The following is an 18,024-nucleotide window of genomic DNA, read 5'->3' on the forward strand; positions in this document are numbered from 1 at the left end:
AAGGATGTCTCCATTGTCCATCTCTATTAAGATAAAGGAAATAGATTGTTCTGTAACAGTCACGGTGGGGGGGGTCCTCTCTCTTAGTCATTGCTGACAAGATTCTTGCCAGAGTCCTCCTCCTTAATAAGCTGATCCTTTATCTGGAAGATGGTCGTGTTCTTGAAAGTCAGGGCTGATGAACAGTAAATATGGTGTTTGCTACTCAACAACTCCAGGAGAAATGCCAGGAGCAGAAAAGTGGTCTGTACACAATGTTTGTAGATCTGACCAAAGCCTTTGATACTGTCAGTCATGAGGGCTTATGGAAAATTATACCACTAATAGTATAGCTAGAAGGAATATACATAGACAGAAGGTACGGGTATAAGGTGAATTTGAGGGAATGACATAAAAAATAATTAAGGGATGAATAAGAGGAGTACATTGGGTGCATGCAGTAGGAAGGGGAAGGTAGAATGAGGTAAATTATTTCACATGAAGAGGCATGAGAAATCTATTACAGTGTAGGGAAAGATGAGAGGGTGGGTGGTGGGCATCACTTGATGCCCAGTCTCATCAGTATTGGCTCAATGAGGGAATAATATACACAACCAGTTGAATACAGAAATCTATCTTGCCCAGTAGGAAAGTAAGAGGGAGAATATTAAGTAAAGGAGGGCTGGGCACCGACAGAAGAGAAGGCAGATGGGGGGAAGCAGGAGACAGAAGAAAAACACTGTCAAGGAGGTAAATGGTGAAAAGAGAGAGGACAAACAGGAAGAAAAATAGAATGGAGGGAAATACACAGTTAGTAATCATAACTGTGAATGTGAATGGGATGAACTCTCCCATAAAACAGAAGCAGATAGCAGAGTGGATCAAAAACCAGAATCCTACAATATACTGTTTACAAGAAATACACTTGAAGCAAAGAGACACACACAGGGTAAAGGTAAGGGGCTGGAGTAGAATCTATTATGTTTCAGCTAAAGTTAAAAAAAAAAAGCAGGGGTAGCAATCCTGATATCAGACAAAGCAACAGCAAAAATAGACAATTAAAAGAGATAAGGAAGGAAAATACATTTAGCTAAAATGTGCCATAGACAATGACCAAACAAGAAGTAGAGAGCATTATGAAATGTCAAAGAGATCATTTTGATTATATTAAATTAAAAAGCTTTTACATAAACAAACCAGTGCAACCAAGATTAGAAGCAGACAGCTAAGAAACAATCTTTACAACAAGTATCTTGATAAAGGCCTCATTTCTCAAATATATAGAGAACTGACTCAAATTTATAAGGATATATTGATATATCCTTATATCCCCTGTTGATATATCCCCTGTTGATAAATGGTCAAAGTATATGAACACGCAGTTTTCAGATCAAATCAAAGCTATCTATAGGCATACCAAGAAGTGCTCTAAATCACTTTTGATTAGAGAAATGCAAATGAAAACAACTCTGAGGTACCACCTCATACCTATCAGATTGGCTAATATGACAAAAAAGGAAAATTATAAATGTTGGAGAGGGTGTAGGAAATCTGAGACATTAATGCACTGTTGGTGGAGTTGCGAAATGATCTAATCATTGCAGAGAAAAATGTGGAACTATGCCCAAAGGGCAACCAAACTGTGCGTACCCTTTGATGCAGCAATACCACTACTAGGTGTGTATCCCAAAGAGATCATTAAAAAGGTAAAAGGACCTACATGTGCAAAAATATTTATAGCAGCCCTATTTGTGGTGGCAAATATTAGAAACTAAGGGGATGCCCATCATCTGGGGAATGGCTGTGGTATATGAATGTAATGGAATACTACTGTGCAATAAGAAGTGATGAACAGGCATATTTTAGAAAAACCTGGAAAGATTTGTATAAACTGATGCAAAATGAAATGAGCAGAACCAGGAAACACTGCACACATAATCAGCAACATTGTGTGATGATCAACTCTGAACGACTCAGCTCTTCTTAGCAACACAAAGATCCAAGACGAGTTCAAAAAACTCACAAAGGAAAATGTTATCTACATCCAGATGAAGGACTCTGAATGAAAATTGGAACATACTTTTTCACTTACTTTTTTTTTTTCATAGTTTTTTTCCTTTTGATCTACGTCTTCTTTCACAACTCTAATATGGAAATATGTTTTTACATGATAGCACATGTATAACCTATATCAAATTGCCTACCATTTTAAAAAAAGAGGAGGAGAGGGAAGGAGGGAGAAAAATTTGGAACTCAAAATCTTGTAAAAATGAAAGTAAAAGATTGTTTTAACATTTAACTGGGAAAAAATAAACTACTACTCCAAAAAACAAGAAATGAGAGCCTGTTAAAACTGACAAGATACAGATCCTCTCATTCTTTCTGCATCATTGGGTCTGGCCAGAATCCTGGGCCATTTAGTTTCCACTGTCTCAGCTATGTAAGATGCTTCATACTTACTCCATCATTATTTTTTTCAGGTACCTTGCCAAGTACCTCCAAGCAGTTATGTTTTCAGTGCAACCAGAAATATCTAAGACTGCAAATAGAACTTCTAACCCCAGTTTATGGTGTTCTTCTTTCTCTGCAATGGTAATACAAGGTCAGGTTAATGTACAGCATTGAATTGAGAGAGGCTCAAAAATTATAGTCTTTGGGTTACTGCTGACTACTAAATATTCTGGTCTGGCTCACAGGTTTGAAGAATGCATTGTACTAAGCATAGCCTGTGATGTGCTTGGGTAACTGAAACAGTTAGTTTGCTTCTAGTAGGGCTGTGGATTGGACACCTATAAATTCTCATTACTGAAAAAGAACTCAAAGCAAAATTACTACTACAATAATACTGAAAGGAGAGCATAATGCTGCCAGAGTAAAAAAAATATGGATAATTACAAATGAGTAGCTCTGAAGTCTCAGCATAAGTCAAGTGTGCCAACCTCCTCCTCTCTAAACATTTTTCCTGAGCTGCCCAGAGCTTCATTTCCTTTCCCTACTCATTCTGAAATGGTCAAGAGGCAAGTACAATATGAGAGAGGACAAAGCTCCTCAATAATGCAATACAGGTAACAGATGACGGGCTTTCTTCCCACTCAATGGAGGTCTTCAGATTTGTATAGGCCTCAGAAACAGCTGTGTTTGGATAAGATTTAAGAAATTTATTTCCTTTCGTTAAGAAGTACATCTTTTTAACCACTGAAATGGAGTATTGCAGTGATTATAATGGATAGGTTACTTAAACTGGAAAATAACTATGGAGACATTTCCTTCACTTGCCTTTTCTGACCCCAGCAGTTTGTTTACCCAAAGGAAGATATTCCGTTCGTTGAAATTTTAACTTACTTGACTTTCTAAGTAACGTGTGAAATTCAAGCATAATCTTATGAGAAGGCACAATCTGGTGCAAAATCTGAAAAGTAGAATGGTGCTTATTGTTATTACCATATTAGCAGGTTATTTCTAAGATTTTATCTCATTTCGAAGAAGTATCTTCCCCCTCTTCTTCAAAAAACAAAATAAACAACTTCAAGATATTTTACTTCCATCCTATTTTGGCTGCTCCACAATGTGTCCTTTACAATACTGTAAAAATCTTTCCTGCAGATAATAAACCAATTTGACTTTTCTACCAACAGAATCATGCAGTTGGCATCCAAAATTACCCGATAATTTTCTCATTTCTTTTTTTAAAAAGTCAGTATCAATGAAAACAATTAATAGAATCTTTCAGGACACAAAATTAAGTTAGGTTAATTTGTAACAGTTATTGATTATAGGAAGTTATGCAATGTTCACTTGGAATGAAAGTTCCCAGAAGACAGAAGGTAAGGGCTTGCTTTGAGGGAAGTTTAGCATAGGCACAAAGGGTTCTGCCAGGTCACTTGATCCCTTAAGCATTTAATAAACAATTGGCTGAGAAATACAAGATGTTGTGAAAGAATTAGAACAGCCTTTAACATAAGCAGCCTGGTTTGGTGGAGAAAAATCCCAAACACAAATAAGAGGGCCAGGGCAGTGTCCAGCACAAAGTAAGGGCTTACTAAAAGGCAGCTGGGTGGTGCTGCAGGTGGAGGCTGGACCTGGGGTCAGAAAGGCCTGAATTCTGTGTGGCTCACTTTTCTCATCTATAAAATAGGGATAATAATAGCACTTATTTCCCAGGATTGTTGTGAGGACAGAATGAAGTAATATTTGTAAAGCACTTTGAAAACCTTAAAGCACTATATAAATGCTATTATTATATTATTAATAAATGCTTATTCATTTGTTCATTCATTTATTCTGACACAGATATACATCTTTTACTAGCCCTTTGGCAAATCACTTAGAGAAACTGAATCTCAGAAAGGTCAGTTTTTAAATGGAGACAAAAATTTCTGCACATTTACTTCACAGGATTGTTATAAGAAATAAATAACGTACATAAAAGCACTTTGAAAACTGTAGAGCACCATGTCAACATAGGTACATATTCAAATGTATCTAAACTACATAGTAGTATTATAAACTACATATAAAAAACTAGAATTTCAAGTGAAAATACCATTTTTCTCATTTCAACATACTTAATACAAGAAATGCTTATTTCATCTTTTTTTTTCCTTGCTAAGATAATTGTCTTGGTCCCACATTTTCAAGGAACTTTTCAGATCACAACAGTCAATTCTGTGTTTGGCTTCTGTTAAAAGAAGCATGCCACATACCAGAAAGGGCATTTTTTTTTAAAGAACCACATTAATAATTTGAGCAGTTGCTAAGGAAGTCAGTCACCTTACTCTCACAGATTTGGGATAATAATAAACTAAATAATAAATAAATAATATAAAAAATGTAGCTTGCTAGGAGATCATTTGAACCCTCTAAAAAGTTGATTTTTGGTGCCACCAGGTGGCTATTAGAACCAACACTCAGGATACAGAAAGTAACTAAGTGCCAGGCATGACAATAAGGGAAGACTAAAAGGGGGATTGAACTTGAAAACATCAATTAAATAAAACTAAACTAAAAATACTGTTTGTAAAAAAAGGACCAAGTCTTTCTGTTACTAAAAATCCTTGGGACCCCTTCTCAATCCAGACTCCACAACATTATTTCTTATCTTTTGAGAGCACCAGAGATAGGCTTTCCACAATTATTCTCTGTTGGTTTCAAATACGATTTCTTTCCTCCCCAGGACAATGACAAACCTCCTGTTCCTGAAGCAAAGTCACTAATCCTACTTTTCTAAAGATAGCAAAGGACAAAAGGTTCCATATTTTGATCTCCCTACAATGGCCTATTTTCACTTATTAGACCCTATAATATGGGTTATTAACTTTTTCTGCACCTTGATCTTTGGAAGTCGGATGAAGCCTTTGGGACCCCACCTCAGAATAATATTTTAAATGTAGAAAATGTATACATTACAAAGGAAACCAATTATATTTAAATACAATTATCAAAATCTTTTTTTAAAAAACAAGTTCATGGACTCTGGAATAAACCCAGCACTGTAGGGAAAGACAAAGGCGTCTATAAGTGACAATGGTGGGTCCTTAGGTATATACACAGACTCAATCAATGAGTACCCTAAACATTTTATCATAAGAGCCAGCACAGGATCTTTGTGGGGAAGGTCTTGGAAAAAAACAGAGGAGATGGGGGAGAACCAGGACTCCTGTCTACAGACTATTGCTAAAGCTCTGGTACAGAGGAGAAAACAATAAGAGCCCCAATGTTTTACTCAATCCTTTTCTTTGCAATCACAAGTTTAGGGAACTACATAGGTTCCTTGGACTAGAATGGGAAAGGAGAGAAATGGAGGTCAGAGTTGGTGTGGAGGTCCATCCAGGTACAGGCGAAAGGAAATTAAAAGAGAAATTTTAAGCAGCAAAAACTAGAAGGAAAAGGAAAGTGTTTGAAGCCATTGCCTAGACAAATTTCCTTGGTTGTTATTCATATATAGGATGAGCCTACATAAGTAAGGGATCTTTTGTAATTACTACTACATCAGCTATCATCAGAAATTTTTCTCCCCACACTGAGGTTCCTACTCTCAATCAAAGGAGTTAGAGTTATAGGTGTTTACTGTGAGGGAGGTATGGAAGAAGAAGTATTTATCTTTCATTTCTATTTTAAGTCTTTAAATTAAGAATGTCATATTTTGAGTCAAATGCGAATACAAGTTTTTATTTATATCATTTGGCAAAAGCAAAATAAAATTTCTACTTAAGAATTTGTATCAATATTTAAGATCTAGTTGAAATTTTAAAACATCATACCTTAAGCACACTAATCAATTTATCTACTGGTGCCTTTTCTTTCTTCAGAAATTTGTATAAGTAGATGTGAGCATTTGGATTTGATGGAAAGTCGTTATCATAGGCATAGTCAGTGAGCACCTGCCGGGCTCCATCTTGATCTCCATAATATTCTAACATCTATAAGGAAATGGAAGTCACCAACACACTAAATCAGAAACATTAAGGACATGTCTGCAACAGTAAAGTTAACAAGATTTCTAAAGAACTCATTATTGACTCAGTAAATGACCACAACATATTTGTTTCATTTGGGCATGTTACATACAGAAACAGAATACAGTACAGATAACAAGAAATGTTGCAAGTTTTGCTTTCAATGGACTTTTACTCTGCAAAAGTTTCTTTGTGATAGGACAAATGTTATACTAAAGCCGTAACCACCCATACAACTACTAACAATAGGCTGGAGCACACAGCTACTCCAAAAGGGCCCTAAAATTTCAGTGGGAACCCTTAAACGGCAGGGGGAAGAGAGGGAATAAAAATTTTTATAGCACCTACCTATAGCACTGTGCCAACACTTTTTTTCCTATTTTATTATTATTTTTTATTTATTTAATATATTTAGTTTTCAGTATTGATTTTCACAAGTTTGAATTACGTGCCAAGCACTTTTTACAAATATTATTTCATTTATCCTCACAACAGCCCCAGAGGGTAGGAGCTATCATTATCATCCCCATCTGAAATTGAGGAAACTAGAGACAAAAAGAGGTTGTGACCTGCCCAGGGTCACATAACTAGGAAGTGTCTGAGGCTGGATGTGAACTGATTCCAAGCCCCATACTTCATCACCAGCAGCTCCCTTAAGGAGCGAAGAGCTTCAAAGCAATATGTTCACGTTCAAAAACTTGCATTCGCAAACTGAAAAGAGAGAACTGTAGGCATCTTCATTCTTTTTCAGGGGCCCAGCCTTCCACCCAAGTTACTGGCTCACTGTCCACTATGTTGGGTGTAGATGACTGCTCAATGGCTTTTCAAATGCCATTATTACCAAAACAGAATTGGTGACACTGGACTCTCGCATTCAATGAGTAACTTGCCCAATTTATCACTATCTGCAGGCCTCTCTGCCAAGTACCTTAAGAATACAAGCCTCTTGCACTTGAAAGACTCCATGGTGCTCTAGCCCTACATCAACAACTAAGTGGTGAAAGGTCAGCATTGATCTGTTGAAAATTAACCACAACTATCTCATGGTATTGACATAATAACTCTCTTATGCACTGTAACTCACCATTCTACTGTGAGCCTGTTTTCAGACTTTTTTTTTTAACTAATGCTACAATCTCCAAGGTATTAAAAATCTACTTTCTTTCAGGTTCTCTTAACAGTAATGAAGAATTGGGATGTGTCCTACTACAGCAGAAAGCATGCTAGATTTGGAGTCAAAGGACCTGGATTTCAAATCCTTGCTCAGCAAGTTACTTAACTGGGCCTCAGCTTCCTCATCAGTAAAATGAGGAGTTTAGTCTATTACTCTTTCTAGGTTTCATTCCAGCTCTAAATCTAAGCTCCTATGAATCAGTATTTACAATTTCACCACTGTTTGAGTCTTGATAACCAAGAGAAAAAAAGAATCCTACGCCATTCTAAATATTTGTTTATAAATAAGATAACAGTGAAATAAGTTAATGGTAGGTATATAATATTCATAGAATATTAGTAAAATGAACACATTACACAAATTCAAGGACCCAATGCTCTAACAATTATTTTTTGTATAATCTTCCTTCTGGGATATTAAAGACTAAGGAAAGTTTTTGAATATACTTACAACAGCGAAGGAACAACCAGTTAAACTCTGAGCCATCTGCTTACCTCTACATAACTCTTTACAAAAGGGTCCCATACTCCAGGGATTTTAATGATCTCATGAAGATTTACTGAAGCCTGTCGGAAGTAGCTGTGCATGTCCTGGGCTGCTGCATTGGTGGCAAAACTGTCCATATCTATCCAAAGATTGAACTTTCAAAGTTATTTATAAATGGCACCCAGAAGCAAGAGCTATCAGGGACACATCACCACCCCATACACCCAAAAAAGGAACACAAGGGTCTCCTAGTACCAGAAACCAATTTAGCTAGTGCCAGTGTAGACTTGCCAATGGAAAGGAAAAAAAAACCCAGCAGACTAAGAAGTCAAGTGAAAATGCAAAAAGAGATGATTTACATGTCTTTTGACTAGGATAGAGTCAACAATCAAATAACAAATTTAACCAAGGATGACAAAGAGGTAAGATACTGTCCCTAAGCTAATGGGGTTTGCAATCCAGCAGGGGAGATATGAAGTACATACAATTAAAATACAAAATATGAAACAAAATAAAATACAAAACAGATTACAGTGAGTGCCTAAGAGGGGGACTAAGCACAAAAGGCTAGTCCAGGTTTGAGGAAGGAAAAGCTATTTTCAGTTGGGCAGGGGGAGGACTAGAGAAGGCTCAGAGAAGAAATGATACTTGACCTAGGCCTTGAAAAACAAGATTTCCGTAAGCAGATTTGGGAAGGAGGGTCAAGTAGGAGGAAGAAGACAAGGTGGAAATTTCAGGCATGGGGGGTAGTGAGAACAAGCAAGACCACACATGGTGAGTAGTGAAAGCTTTACTGAAGCTGAGAATGTACTGCATAAAGTACAATAGGCCACAACTACAAAGAGAAGCTGGCATCCCCTAATGAAGGGCTTTAAATGCTGGACTAAGAAATTTGGATTTTAGCAGGCAATAGGGAACAATTGGAAGGTTATAAGGACTGACATGACCAGAGGTGTGCAGAAAGAAGATTAATCTGTGAGCAGCATGAAGAAGGGTGGTATGACGCAGTAAGCGGGATTCCAGAACCTGGCTGATTCAAGGCCACAGAAGCCAGGAACAAGTACTAGATGATACTTACATGGTCAAGTGTTCTATTTCTTTGCGAATTATAAAAAACTTTCTGATCACCCTTTCTAAGACAGTCATTTGAAGCTAAATAAAATCTGAAAAGCTATCTACACATTTTGCTAACTTTTCACTTCAGCAAACTTCAGGGAAAGGCTAGTAGAATCTATGGTAGGGAAGGGGTTAGTGTTGAAGACCATATTCTCCAGCTGTCAAATATTTACTTGGTCTTTTTACAGAAAAGGGTAAGGAGAAAGTGAAATATTGACTTGAAATTTGATTCTGTTCATTTACAGGTCACTGAGCGTTTCCTGGGCATCAAATGCTTTGTGGGCAGAACATTTTACTAGAGTCCCTGTTTCTGAAAATTTTATATACACTAACTGGGGGAACTGAACATGCACATATGCAACAACCTAGCAAAACAAGGCAACAACTCAATGCCTAATTCATTTAATATTAACTGCATGTGTAGAGGACGTGAAATAGAGGAAGCAATGTAGAGGTTATGTAATTAATTAGGGAAGGGTTCCTGAATGTAAACCTCTAAATTCAAACATTTATTAAGAGACTACTGTGCTAAGTACTGAGGGAGATAAAAAGTTTAAAAAGGATATAAGCCCTACCCTTATGGAGCTAAGTCACCTAGGGAGATATGACACAAACACAAATAATTAGGCTAGTAAAAACAATTACTCATATTTGCATAGTATTTCAATAATTACAAAATACTTTTCTAATACCCTGTGAAGTAGACAGAGCAAATATCACCCGTTTTATAGATAATTTAACTGAGGATTAGCAAAGTAACTCCCCCAAACTTACATGGCTAGTAAACTAGATCTGGAGAAACTAAAGGCCATTTAGAACAGGTATCCTGCTGATCTTTGAAAAGAGAATTTCAATAGCATGGTGGCAACAGAAGGCAGATTCAAAGGCATGGAGAACAGAGTTAGTGGTGAGGAAATAGAGGCCTTTTGCATCTTTTTTTTTTTATAGAACTGACAAAACCCAATCAAATTGGAAGGCATTCACAGCAATCATAAGACTGAAGATGCATAAAGGAGGATTAAAATTAGCAAGAGATAGGACCCAAAGGTAAGGGCACAATAGCCTAAGTGAGAAGCAGAAACAGATTTTTTCCTCTGAGACAAAAAGCTAACCACAAAGATTTAATAAGTACCTACTATGTGCAAGGCACTGTGTGAGACCCTGGGGTTACAAAGACAAAATGGAACAGTCTTTGCTCTAAGAAAGGAAGGAGGGGAGGAAGATGTGAAGAGGGGAAAATATTAATTTTTAAAAGATGTGTGGGTTTTAATGGACCACAAACTTAATGACTCAGTAGTGTGACATAGCTTCCAGGAATAGGAAGGTGACAATCCTGAGGTACTATGCTTTCATAGGACCACATGTGAAGTATTATGTTCAACTGAGGTGCCATCAGGTTAGGAAAAAACATTAATAAGCTGGAAAGTATCTAGGAGACAAATAGGATAGTGAAAGATCTTGAGGGTAAACAAAATGAAGATCACTTGAAAAAACTGGGAAGTATTTAGCCTGAAGAAGAGTTGGAAGGAGGTGGGGGGAGGGAAGGAGCATGTTCTCTTCCAAGTATGTGAAAGTCTGTCATATGGAAGAGAGTTCAGGTTTAATCTCTTTGATCTCAGAGGGCAGAACTAGGAGAAACAGGTAGAAGATGCAAAGAGACAAATTTAGGTTTGATATAAAGAAAAATTTCCTAAAAGTCAGAGCTATCCAAAAGTGCAACAGGATGCCTTAAGAAAGACCAGGTCTTTATTCACTAGTGGGGAGGGTCTGAAGCAAAGGATAGATATTTACTTATCAAATATACTGTACAGGGGATTCTTTTTCAGGTGTAGGTTGTGTTAGATGGCCAATGAGATGCATTTCAACTATGAAATTCTGAGATTTGGGGTCTGGAGTTGAAGGAGCTCCTGTCAGGTGGCTGTTATCTCCCAGTAAGAAATTAAGCCATTTGCTCTGACTGTGAGAGGTATGCTTGGGAGTTGGAGAACAAAAGAAAAATGTTAAAAGTCACTCCAGGAAAAAGAAATACAGAATCAATAGGAATTCAATGGAAAGACTTCCAAATAGCAATGAGGATTCAGCTGTGGTTATGTGCCATAAATTTACAGTAGGTGAAATCAGCTGGATTTCATTACTTTCTTCAGTGACACTTAGCAGCCCAGAAGCAGTAGATAAATCAGATGGCAGGAGCTATTCAGGGGCTAAAGATTAGCAGAGCAAGAATAACAGAAGGCTTTGAAGAAAATGATTGTCATGAGAACTGACTGAGAGGCAATGTGGATTCAAAACTAAAATCGAAATAATTCCAAAGAATATAAACCTAGAAGCCTAAGGGTATGACAATCAGTAATAGGGAAGTTAGGAAGTGAGATATGTTTCACATGCCAGAAGTTGTAGAAAATGTACAGTAGCGTAGAAAGGGTTGATTCACAAGAGAATCAATTGGATTTGAATTTACCTGATGCTATTATTTACATAGATTAGTCTTACAAAATGAGTAAAATGGACTTCATTACAAACATGCACAAAGGACAATCCACATCTACAAGTCACTACTAAGTAAATGACAAACCAACTATTAATGGCAGTTGAATTTTTTAAAAAGCAACGACCATATAATAACTGACCATTTTATGGAGGCCCATGAAGTTTCCTGTCTAGAAGGGTTTTGAAACATTAAAAACTGTATCAAAAGAAATTATGAAATTTCCTTTGTTGGAGATTTTCTTTCTTTGCAATATACAAATAAAGTCTAGAGATAAACAATATAATCATAACATTTTTTTTCACTTCTAGATATCGTAAGGTAAAGCCTAAAATTCACTCACCAAATTTGGACAGTTCAGTCCTCTTTTTAGACCATGTATAATAGTCCAAAAGCCCTCTGTAGGCCTGGATAAGTTTAACTAATTTTTCTTGGGAAGCAGACATTTCACCGTATCTCCAGCTCTCTGCTTGGTTTAGGTTCCTGTAAGCATCCTCAACCATTCCCTTATGCAGAAGGTATAATGCATGTTGTAAGGAGATCTGCAAAAGATAAAAACAACCTGGGTCACAGGTTCCAAATAGGAGAGGCAGAGAAGAACAGAGGATAGAAAAGTGGCCTCAGAGTCAGGAATACATGGATCCAAGCCATACATCTGATACATACAGTCAGTATGACCCAGCAAGTTGTATAATCTCTCAGTGCCTCTGAGGCAACATGCAATTCCAGAATTTACTTTGATGAGGAATCTCTTCCCTGGGAATTCCTTACATCAAGGAAATCACAAGACTGGACCAAAATGAGACATAAGAACTATAAAAATTATATCAAAGAGGTTGAGACATGATCCTTGATGTCAAGAAACTTAAATCTAGTCAGAAGACAAGACTGAAGTTCATGAGAGAACAATACGAGATATAAATTCACTACTTCAAGGACCTAGAGTCTTTTTGATATATGCACTCCCATTCACTGACGTAGACTGTAACCCTTTGCAATTTAGCAGACGATCTTTTAGTGCTGCTGGGACAGAAAAATTAATCACCCTACAGCCATCTTGTAATGAACCTCTCCAAAAATAGCTAAGTTGGTAAAACAGAGAACAGACAATCAGTTAGCTACTAAGCCCATACTTGAAGCTTTCTAGCCTGGCAGACCCTGTCAGAGGTTGTAGCTGGTATAGGCTCCACAAACCCAGGTCATCTCCACACTGGAGTGAGGGGCCAGAGGAAGTCTTCACTGAAGGAAGGACTAAGAGTAAATGCTAAAGTACAAGAAAGAGACACTGAGTGCTATGGGACTCAAAGACAGAGCTCAGTGCAAAGGCAAAACCTCTGATGTGTGAGGAGCATTTCAGGAGATAAGAGAGGGGGAGAGAAAGCATCCCAGGAAGGAGGAAGAGAATACATAACGCAATCATGATGAAGTACACCCCAACAAAATAAAAAGAAGCAAGAAAGGACTCAAGTATAGGAAAAAAATCACAGCAGCATTTTTTGTTGTAGCAAAAAAACTAGAATTGAGGGGGTGCCCAACAGTTGGGGAATGGCTCAATAAATTATAGTATATGAATGGGACGGAATATTATTAATATTATTGAGAGTGACAAATGAAACAGACTAAGAGAAACTTGGGAAAACATGAATGAGCTGATACAGAGTGAAGTGAAAAGAACCAGGACAACAATTTATATGATGACAACTACAATGTAAAGAAAACAAACTTTGAAAAACTTAGGAAGTCCGATCAATGCAAGAAATCACAATGACCAGAGAACTCAGATGATAAGATGTGCTTCCTAACTCTGGACAGAGAGACGATAGACCGGAGGTACGCAATGAAACATACATTTTCAGGTATAGCCAATGTGTAAATTTGTTTTGCTTGATTACGCTTACTTGTTACAAAAAGGCTCAAATGATATGCAAACATTTTAGAATTTAGTTTATTATCACAGAACCACAACGATAGTACACACTCTCTTTGGGATCCTTCTCTGGAAAACTGGGAGAAATTCAAACAAAGGCATCTTAGTATTTTCCTTTTGAAAACACTGAAGGGCCAGAAAAAGCCAGAGAACATGAAAGGATAGTGTAGAGAACTAAAGAAACGATGGGGTAGGTAGATGTTATACAGCCAGGAGTCATGAAACACCCCCTTATTCATTTACGGGTACCACTGCCCTTTCTTGTCCCCTCTCATCAATTTTTCATCATCACTGGGATATCAATTCCCCACCACCCAATTATCAGCATGGTGCAGTGGGTAGAGAACTGCACTTAAAAGTCAGAAAGAGCTTCAAATTCTGTTTTTCACACTTGCTAGTTGTGGAACCCTGGCTAAGTCATTTAACCTCTGCTCTGTGAGCCTCAGTTTCATCTGTGAAATGAGGGGGTTAGTACTACATGGTTTCTAAGCTCCCTTCTAACTCTAAATCTATGATTGTACAAAACAGATCCTTCCTTACCTTTAAATAATTTTGGACACCAATATTTTTCATCCGCTCAGCAAAGGCACTGAAGGTTTCAACATTGCTCTTAGGATGATGATATAAAATTGCACTGCCCAGTTTCCAAATGTTCTGTCAAGTCAGTGCAGTGTAAAGAGGAAAAGAATATGAATAAAAATGTTAAATTCCTTCCAGTTTTTATTTCTACCTGAAAAAAACTATTATTAAACCCCACTATTTACTTAATAAAAACTACACAAGGCATTAAATTACCAAAAAGCTGGGATAAGTAATTTCATCTAGAGTGGATGGCGCTTGTGGAAAATAAAAAGTAAACTATGTTTTAATTTGGGAAGTCATTAGCAAAAGGTATCATAAGACAAAAAGAAATCTTTTCACTTAGTTAAGTCTAATTTTATATTATTCCCTTACCACCAACATTTGGGATTAAGAGTTGTCCCTTCTGGTGGGCTTGCTTCTTTGGCTTTTTTTCCCCTTTCTTTCTCTGATTTAATATAACTATATAATGTTCACTTCAAGGAAGATTTAATTGAAACTGATTTAAATAACTTATTAGGAAAAAACATAAACTTGAGATCTACTCTGAGCTCCTTCCCAGGGCATGAATGGTTGTCCCACTTGTATTTACGTGTTCCATGTAAATAGATAAATGTATACATGATACACATGATAGTATGAGGAGAGAGTAAGCATTGACAACTCCTGGGATCAGGAAAGACTTCCCAAAAGAGATGGCTGAACCTTATAGGAAGGTAAGATTCTAAGAGGCAGAGGTGAGGAGGAAATGCCTTTCAGCCATAGATGACAGCTTAGCACACAGATAGGAAATAGAATGTCTTACCCAGGGGACACTTCAACACTGGTTTGGATGAAACATAAAAATCATGAAGGGAATGATATGCAATAATAAACCTAGAAAAGCACTCTATAGCCAAATTATAGGGGTTTTAAATGCCACACTGAAGAGCTTTTGGGTTTTGTTCTAGATGAAATTTTAATTGAGTTTCCAGAGAAGGAGAGTGACATAGTCAGATATGTACTTTAGGAAGAGAATTTTGGCAGTTATGTGGGGAATAAACTGGAGAAAAAGAGGTTAGAAGCCAATTAGGGGACTGCGGAAATGGGCCAGGTAAGAGGAGATGAAGGTCTGGAACTAGGGTGGGAGCTACCTGGGTGGAGAAAAAGATTTGAGGTAGAATTGCTAGGATCTGACAACTGACTGGATAAAGGTAGAGGTAGAGGAAAGAGTCAAGAATAATCCCACCACGTTTGCCATATGTGTCCTTTCACCTGACATGACCGAAATGCTCATTCTTCCTAATTCAGAAACTAGTGTTTATTTCACATGTAAAAGGTACAGCCATAGAATCAAAGAATTTTAGAGATTTTCTAGTCCAAATACTCTTTTTGAGAGAGATGGAAATCGCAGCCCAATGAGGTGAAGTAATTTCCTCAAGGTGACACAGATTCAACTTGCAAATAAACAAATAACTGATTCTTTTTTTATTAACTATAGCCAAAGGAAGAAGGAACCTATGAAATCAAATGACGAGTAATCACAATGATTTGCAAATTTTAAAATTGTGCATTCAAACTACCTTATCACTTTTTAAATTCCACCTCATTAGAAACACAGAAAATATAAAGGGAAATAAATCTTCCCCTCATCCATGCACACAACCTTCAGCTGAAGCTGCTTCCATTTAAGACACTCTTGAAAATATAACAAAGACATCCCGATTAAAAATCTTGAGTCCTGAGAAAATTACTCATCAATGAGGTCAAGGATGAAGAACTCCTCAGGCTCTCTCCCATTCCCATCATCAGCTCACTTGCCTCCGGGGCCACATGCCGTTTCTGGCTGTTAACGTCCTCCAGGGTCTGGAAATAACACTGCAGGAACTCTGAGGCTTGCTGCCATTGGTGCTTCAGCACGGCTTCTTGTATGAAACTTAAACAAATACTTGTCGTCTCAGCAAAATTTGTCCTCTTATGGCCATGACTCACTTTAAAAAAGAAAGTTTAGCAGACAGTCACCACAGAGCACAAGAAATAACTAAATTTGACAGTATAACTATTACCTGAATAATGTTGCTTTGACCAAGATTATTTCATAATAACATCATTAATATGTTAAAAAAAGAATACCCTTCTTAGGTCTGGAAACATTGGTATAACATAATTAGGCCAGTTACCCATTTATAAGATTCTGGTTTTGTGGCACAGCCACAGAATCAAAAAAAAGTTAGACCTAGGATGATCTTGTCCTATCCCCCATCTCATTTTGCAGATGAGGAAATTGAGCTTCACAGGGGTGAAGTGAGACAGTTAATTCCCAGGCATAGGACTAGAACTGGCTCTCCTGACTTCCAGTAAGGACCTAGTCATTACATTATGCTTTGAAAAAAAAATAATATACTTGTCATTAGGAAGGGTATGCCTGTATAGTACGTAGGTTACCTCAATTCCTTGTCAAAGTTGATGACTAAGGCCTGTTTTATAGTCACAAATTTCAGAATGGGAAAGAACCTCAGGGATCATCTACTTAAACCCAATCCTGAAAACACCCTCAGCAACTGGTTATCCAGCTTTCTGTCCAAAGCCCTCCAAAGAGAAGCAATCTACTGTATCCTGAGGCATTGTGGGCACATTGGACTGAACTTAAGAAGATGAAACTGAATAGGCATAAATGTAAAGTCTTCCATTTGAGTTTTTAAAAATCTGTTTCATAAGTACATGATGGGAAGATACAACTGGTTAACAGTTTGTCCTAAAAACATCTGGGGATTTTAATGGATTTTAAGTTCAAAATGAATTAGCAGCATGACGTGGCAGCCAGAGATTTAACTTTTAGAACTACTAATAAAATAATTAGAAATCTTAATTAGAAAAGTTAATCATTCTTCTTCACTACACTTTGGTCAGATGACACTGGGAGCATTACGCTTAATTTTGGTCACCATGGTTTAAAAAAGACATTTACAAGCTGGAGAGCATCCAGAGGGTGAACAGGATCCATATCCTATAAAAAGTGATTGAAACTGGGGGTGTTTAGCCTGGAGAAGAGAAGCCTGGGGGAACCAGACAGCTGTTTCCAAGTATTTGAAAGACTCTGAGGAGGAAGAAGGGTTGGACTTGTTTTGTTGGTCACCAGAAAAGAGGCCCAGGAGGGGCAAAAGGTGCCAAGAGGCAAATCTAGGGTTGATGTCAAAAGAAGCTTCCTACCAATTGTGGAATGTGTTGCCTTGGAAGGGAGGGGCTTTCACCTTATTAGATGTGTCTGAGCAGAGACTGCAAGTCCCTTTCTCAAGCATGTTCTTCTCTGGGGATTCCTTTTTAGGTATGGGTTGAACTAGATGAATGCTGAGGTCCCTTTGAACTCAAAAATCCTGCGATTCTGCAGCTGAATTGTTTATACCCTTTGACCCTACAATCTTTTCCTAGGCATATGCCCCAAAAAGATTAGAGATATCAATAAAAATCCCATACATGCCAATGTGTTTTACAAATATATTGCAAATAGTGCTTTATGTGGTTGCAAAAAAACTAGAAAAAAAAATAGGTTCCCACTGACTGGGGAATCACTGACCAAACTGTGATAAATGAATGTAATAGAAAGAATATTACTGACGAAGGTGAGGAATTCAGAGAAACATAGAAAGACTTACTAGAACAATATAAGCAATGACTACATTAACATAAATAAAAATACTAAAAAGTGTTTGAATTAAGATTAATTGCAATAACTAATTTTGATTCTAGAGAACAGATGATGAAACATATTTCCCTGTTCTTAACATATGTTGCTTAGTTGGTCTGTTTTGTTTACCTGTTTTTCATTGTTATAAGAGAGGGTTCA

At 37.3% G+C, this 18,024-nt stretch overlaps 1 protein-coding gene across 1 annotated transcript in view; it reads right to left on the minus strand.

Annotated features, from left to right (window-relative positions):
- TAF1A (TATA-box binding protein associated factor, RNA polymerase I subunit A) overlaps positions 1–18,024 on the minus strand; it is a 40,576-nt gene that overhangs the window by 10,793 nt on the left and 11,759 nt on the right. The window contains exons 3-9 of the mRNA XM_036758072.1: positions 16,002–16,171; positions 14,163–14,276; positions 12,039–12,237; positions 8,103–8,233; positions 6,240–6,398; positions 3,322–3,388; positions 2,440–2,563 (exon numbers count right to left, since the gene is read on the minus strand). Of these exons, the coding sequence (XP_036613967.1) occupies positions 2,440–2,563; positions 3,322–3,388; positions 6,240–6,398; positions 8,103–8,233; positions 12,039–12,237; positions 14,163–14,276; positions 16,002–16,171 (964 nt within the window). The remainder of the gene's footprint in view (positions 1–2,439; positions 2,564–3,321; positions 3,389–6,239; positions 6,399–8,102; positions 8,234–12,038; positions 12,238–14,162; positions 14,277–16,001; positions 16,172–18,024) is intronic.

Source organism: Trichosurus vulpecula, chromosome 4 (genome assembly GCF_011100635.1).
Source record: "Trichosurus vulpecula isolate mTriVul1 chromosome 4, mTriVul1.pri, whole genome shotgun sequence".
Classification (NCBI taxonomy): domain Eukaryota; kingdom Metazoa; phylum Chordata; class Mammalia; order Diprotodontia; family Phalangeridae; genus Trichosurus; species Trichosurus vulpecula.